The sequence below is a fragment of the Akebia trifoliata genome, chromosome 2, assembly GCF_017979445.1.
Source record: "Akebia trifoliata isolate Shusen 1 chromosome 2, ASM1797944v1, whole genome shotgun sequence".
In the NCBI taxonomy this organism is placed as follows: Eukaryota; Viridiplantae; Streptophyta; class Magnoliopsida; order Ranunculales; family Lardizabalaceae; genus Akebia; species Akebia trifoliata.
This window is the reverse complement of record NC_141376.1, coordinates 18,592,919-18,598,804: the sequence shown is the minus strand read 5'-3', so window position 1 is coordinate 18,598,804 and position 5,886 is coordinate 18,592,919. Positions and strand designations below refer to the sequence as shown.

Below are 5,886 nucleotides of genomic sequence, written 5' to 3'. Positions count from 1 at the left end.
CTGAAGCAATTGCCAATTTCATTATGAAAAATATTGTTGCTCGATTTGGTATACCTTAGACAATCGTCACAGACCACAGTTCACAATTTCAAGGTAAAATGAGAGTCTTGTTGAGTAAATTAGGGATATTTCATGTTCAGCCAACTACATACAATCCCTCTAAAAAGGATCAAGGAAAAGCCATGAACAAGATTTTATTGTGTATATTATGGAAAATAGTAAATGAAAGTCAACGGAATTGACATGTACAAATGATTAACGGATTATGGTCTTGTCGTACCTTTGGTCAGACAACTAAGAGTTCTTCTCACATTATTAACTTCCTTCTAAAAAAATCTTGCAGATAGTTCGGCCTCCTACTTTATTTAGGATATTTCTATCTTTACCTTATTATCCGTGTTGAATAACAATTCTTTCTTTTATCAATATCTTCCTAAAATTCGATATAAGAGTTTAACTCTAATTAAAATCTTTGTGATCCTAGGAAATCTTTTGTTGAGATTCGCAATGATTCTTTTGTTAATTTTGTAATTTTGCTTTAACAAACTAACATTCAGTCTTGTTTAACGGAGTGCTTTAGGATCTGTCACGAGTCACTCAAGAAATCAGTTGGGGTGACACATGTATGTCTCGACTAAACCACTCATTTGACTAAACCACTCATTTGTTGAGTGGTTTACTAACTTCTAGGATGCAACAATATCTTTCCTGATTCGGCTTTACTTTGTTTTTTAATTGCCATGTGGAGCTGACTTATTGGTCCACGTCATTGAAACTAAATACACACTCCAAAATATTGAGCGTTGTAGTGCCATTTTAATCTATTCTTGTATTATTTTAGAAATTTATATATAATTTGTGAATAATTCAGAGAATTGCTAACTATGCTTTGGAATAGAGCTAATGAACTCCAGCTTTACCCAACTTCCAATAAATTGAAAATAGCGAAGATTTCTTTATTAATTCAACCATTTAACAGGGTGGTAACAAAATATGTCCGGAAGATATACATGAAAGAAATAAAGTGTACAGAGTTGGGAATCTTATACCCTCACAATAAGGATGGAGGAGAGGCAACACACGTGAGAAGAAGATCAAAGGGGGTTCCAATAATCCTTTGTTAGAGTATCACACTCTCTATATAATACTCCGATGTTTCTCATTGCGAGATGCAGCAAGAAGAGGCACTGATGCCCTTTATTCTTTAATAAATCTCTCCCTCTGTATGTCTGTGTAAATAAGTTTCATTAGAGGTGGTGTTAATATAAAGGAGAGAGTTTGTTAATAATGAAGGTAAGTGACCAATGTTACTTTAACTAGTTTTGGTATTTATTTTTGAGTTATTTACGTGTTTGGTTGGTTTGTTTTTGTTGACACACGTCCTGGGTTTGAAAAAAAGAGGAGTGAAAGTTTGTGTGTTGTGGACCCATGTAGTGTGTCTTTGACCTGTGTGTGAAGTGCAGGAATGTTGCCAACTCCGTCTGTGTAGAGTTCTTGGACGACTTATGAGCTATGAGCTTTCCCTTAAACTTACACTTGCCTTCACTAGAACTCCTATATATACCGTATTACCTCTCTTAATGGAATCCATTCTTTTTTCATTCAGTCTCTCTTATATATTCTTGTTTCTCTATAACAAAGTCTCACTCGAAGAAACAAACTCTCTCTCTCTCTCACACACACACATACACACACTCTCCTCTGTTTTTCCTTGTTTTGGGTATTAGTAGGGGTTGGTGGTGTGGGCGTAACTGAGGTCTGAGGGCAAAACCATCTCTCAAAAATTTCAGATTTGATTTGAGTTTCTTGACTGTTGGAAGGTGTGTCAGTTAGTATTTTGGTCTAATAAGAAACCTCTCTCTCTCTCTCTCTCTCTTTGATATTTTATTTACAGAACTACACAAATTACAAGATCATTTAATAAAATGTAGCACTCAATTTTTTTTCTCTAACAAAAGCTCTTCTCTTCCTCTTTCCTGTTGTGTACCAAAGATGGGTGAAAACGCTGTAGCAAAGAATAACCACCACCACCAATCTTTTGATCTCTCCATAGATATGGCCCCACAAGGTCCCTCCAAATGCTTTGATGATGATGGACGTCTCAAACGAACTGGTACACTAAATTCCCCCCCTCAAAAAAAAAAAAAAAAAACCATTTTTTCACTCTTTATTAGAGCTTAATCAACTAATCAACCAAGTTTTTATTTTTATTTTGTTATTTTGAATCAGGGAACATTTGGACTGCAAGTGCACACATAATTACGGCTGTGATTGGATCTGGAGTCCTCTCCTTGGCGTGGGCCATAGCTCAACTAGGATGGATTGCTGGTCCAGTGATGATGTTCTTGTTCTCCTTTGTGATTTACTACACTTCATCTCTCCTCACAGAATGTTATAGGTCAGGGGACCCTGTAACTGGCAAGAGAAACTACACTTACATGGATGCTGTTAGATCCAATCTTGGTAAAAATTACCTCACTTCCTCACCTTTTTCAACCAAATTAACAACATGGGTATTTCTTTAAAGTTCTAAATTTTATCTCTTTGATATATTTTTTTTAAAGGTGGAGTTAAGGTTAAGGTTTGTGGTCTGATTCAGTATTTGAACCTTTTTGGTGTCGCCATTGGATACACCATTGCAGCTTCTATAAGCATGATGTGAGTCCAAATCAAATAGTATATATATATATTTTTTATTATTAATATTTGATTTCTAGTTTTGATTATGTTTAGTGATAATTGGTTTTAAATTTCAATCAAACAGGGCAATTAGAAGGTCTAATTGCTTCCATGAGAGTGGAGGAAAGAACCCATGTCACATATCGAGTAACCCATACATGATCATGTTTGGGGTTGCTGAAATCTTCTTCTCACAGATTCCTGATTTCGACCAAATATCATGGCTATCTCTTGTAGCAGCTGTCATGTCTTTTACTTACTCTTCAATAGGCCTTGGCCTCGGAATTGCTAAAACTGCAGGTTCGAATTTTTTTCATTTTTTATTTTTGGAAAAAGAGAATTACAAAAATGGGTATCAATTCTTAAAAATTTACAGAACATTTATGTTTTTGAATAATTACAAAAACAGGTATATATACCCTTTTAAATTTTTATTTTTTTGAATAATTACATATATATATATATATATATATATATATATATATATATATATATATATATATATATATATATACCTTTTTTAAATGTTTTTGAATAATTACAAAAACAGGTATAAATATCATTTTTTAAATGTTTTTTGAATAATTACAAAATAAGGTATATATACCCTTTTTGAAAACTACTTGTAAACCCTATGTTTAAAATAATTACTAGCTTACTGAAATTACTTATATACCCTTTATTTAAATTCCTTTCTCGGAAGGATAATCTATTTAGATGAAATTACCTTTATACCCATATGTTTAATCTTTAACAAATATCATTAAGTTGTTAAATAATTAAAAAATTCATCAAATTTGGCACATCTTACCAATAAAAATATTTTAAATCTAGGGCACATACATAATTTCAGTACTTGTCCATATGTGGCATGCCTATTTCCATAAAAGAAAAAAAAAAAGAAAAAACAGAACTACAAATATAGACATATACCCCTATTTTGTTATTTCTTTTAAAAACATGATGGACTAACGAAATTTTATAAAGTTCATAGCTGTTTTCGTAAAAATTGTAATTTTTTCTTTTATTTAGTTTTATTTAAGGTTGGAGAAATGTTTATTTTAACTGAAGCTTAATTTTTAAACAGAAAATGGGAAATTCAGGGGAAGCTTAACTGGAATAAGCATAGGTGCTGTTACTCAGACTCAAAAGATATGGAGGAGCTTCCAAGCACTCGGAGATATCGCCTTCGCCTACTCTTACTCCATCATCTTAATCGAAATTCAGGTATAATTCTAACTAAACCTCATCAACATAATATCATCCACAATTTATTGTGATAGATATCTTGAATCTAAGTGTTGATTGATCATCAGGTATGTATTGTACATCAGAAGTGTACCACACACTTGTGAATTACAGCCAAAACTAAGTAGAAACCAGGGTCAATTTTGGTATTATAAAATTGGATATGAAGAAAATATTACAAAAAAGGATGTGTACCTGTTTTCGTATAAAAATAATTTTTATTTATTTATTTATGAAAAGGGGATAATTCACAAATTTTTTTTTTTTTTTGACTTGAAACTTAACCGGATAATTGTGAACTTGCGCCTAAAAACTACTAAACCAACCTTGAAAAGAAAAAGTAAGAATGGTTGAACTCCTTTGATGTTCTTATTAGATCTATCTTTTTGAACTATCCTACAAATAGGAAAATAGGGTTTGAGGACTTTAGAGCATGGTTTTAAAACTAGTCCAAGACCGAGACGTATCACCCAAGCTAACTCGGTATCAGAGCTGAACGAGACCAACTCACTAAGTCATTTTTTTGACTGAGACTTAGGACTCACGTTCAATTTTTGGATTTTTTAAACGAGACATCTCAAACGTATCAGAAAACTCATCCGAGATGTCTCGGCATCGGGCCTGGATGAGACGAGACACGAAACCGAGTTTTAAAACCATGCTTTAGAGGTCTTGAAAAGGTTTAAGCTAACATCCCAAGCTGTAATATCGATCCTTTTCACATTTAATGGATCTCTCTCATCTCATTCGTGGACATAGACACTTTGAAACTGTATTAATCTTCTTGTGTTATGTGTGCACTCTTATTTTTATTGTCTTAAGGTTTGTTCTAGGCTTTCATATTCACACAAATCATTGATTTGATTGATGCGGTGAAATCAGGATACAATCAAATCCCCTCCATCGGAAGCAAAGACAATGAAGAAGGCTACGCTTGTTAGCGTTGTGGTGACAACAGCTTTCTACATGCTTTGTGGCTGTATGGGCTACGCGGCATTTGGTGACGGGTCACCAGGAAACCTTCTCACAGGTTTCGGGTTCTATAACCCATTTTGGTTACTTGACATTGCTAATGCAGCCATAGTAATTCACCTTGTTGGAGCTTATCAAGTCTATTGCCAACCTTTATTTGCCTTCATTGAGAAATGGGCAGCTCAAAGATGGCCAAAGAGCGAATTCATCACAAAAGAAATTAAAATACCAATCCCCGGCTTCCGCCCTTTCAACCTCAACTTCTTCCGACTCGTTTGGCGAACAGCATTTGTAGTCGTAACCACCGTCATTTCAATGCTCCTCCCATTCTTCAACGATGTTGTCGGAATCCTTGGAGCTTTTGGATTTTGGCCTCTTACCGTCTATTTTCCCGTCGAGATGTACATAGCACAAAAGAGGATACCAAAGTGGAGTACCAGATGGCTTTGCCTCCAAACCCTAAGCCTAGCTTGTCTAATTATCTCAATTGCTGCCGCTGCTGGCTCAATTGCTGGTGTGATCCTTGATCTTAAGGTCTATCGACCCTTCAAGACTAGTTACTAATTCAGAATAGGAAATTACTTTAGATTTTAATTTCGATCCACGCTATGGCCATGGCCGTAATAACCTTCAGAGGTGGTGTTATTGTTGGTTTCTGGTTGTGTAACTTCAATTGTTGTTTAAGCTTTAAAAATGACGGGATCATGTATGTATGTATGTGTGTATGTGGAATTCAAATATAAGAGTTCTCCTCAATTATCATCTATGATGACCTACCTTTGTACTCCTTTGTTAATCTTTTGATTTACGGTGTTTAACTAAAACATGTATGAAATTTGTAACAACGGCAGAGCTGGGTCTGAAAAATAAAATTACAAAAATGGGTAGATACCCATTTTCAAAATTTACTTTTTTTTTTCATGGAAATGGGTAAAACAGGGAATTTAACAATTCGTTGCTTGAGATTGAATTGGAAAATTGAGAAAT

The 5,886-nt window shown here is 34.2% G+C and overlaps 1 protein-coding gene across 2 annotated transcripts; it reads left to right on the top strand.

Annotated features, from left to right (window-relative positions):
* Positions 1-1,138: 1,138 nt before the first annotated feature.
* LOC147409862 (amino acid permease 3-like) lies at positions 1,139-5,668 on the top strand. 2 transcript variants are annotated; one of them, XM_086431952.1, is made up of 7 exons: positions 1,139-1,293; positions 1,993-2,113; positions 2,230-2,463; positions 2,565-2,658; positions 2,765-2,979; positions 3,767-3,906; positions 4,810-5,668. In XM_086431952.1, the coding sequence occupies exons 1-7, from the start codon at positions 1,288-1,290 to the stop codon at positions 5,461-5,463; spliced, it is 1,464 nt and encodes a 487-aa protein (XP_086288078.1). In that variant the 5' UTR covers positions 1,139-1,287; the 3' UTR covers positions 5,464-5,668. The 2 variants fall into 2 exon arrangements, with proteins under 2 accessions (XP_086288078.1, XP_086288079.1); XM_086431953.1 differs by lacking the exon at positions 1,139-1,293 and adding an exon at positions 1,614-1,820.
* The last annotated feature ends 218 nt before the right edge of the window (positions 5,669-5,886 follow it).

What these genes read in the sequence shown, in the direction of transcription:
- LOC147409862 (XM_086431952.1), top strand. An exon ending in GCAGCTTCTATAAGCATGAT is followed by an intron (nt 2,659 to 2,764) that starts GTGAGTCCAAAT and finishes TCAATCAAACAG; the next exon opens with GGCAATTAGAAGGTCTAATT. An exon ending in TCATCTTAATCGAAATTCAG is followed by an intron (nt 3,907 to 4,809) that starts GTATAATTCTAA and finishes CGGTGAAATCAG; the next exon opens with GATACAATCAAATCCCCTCC.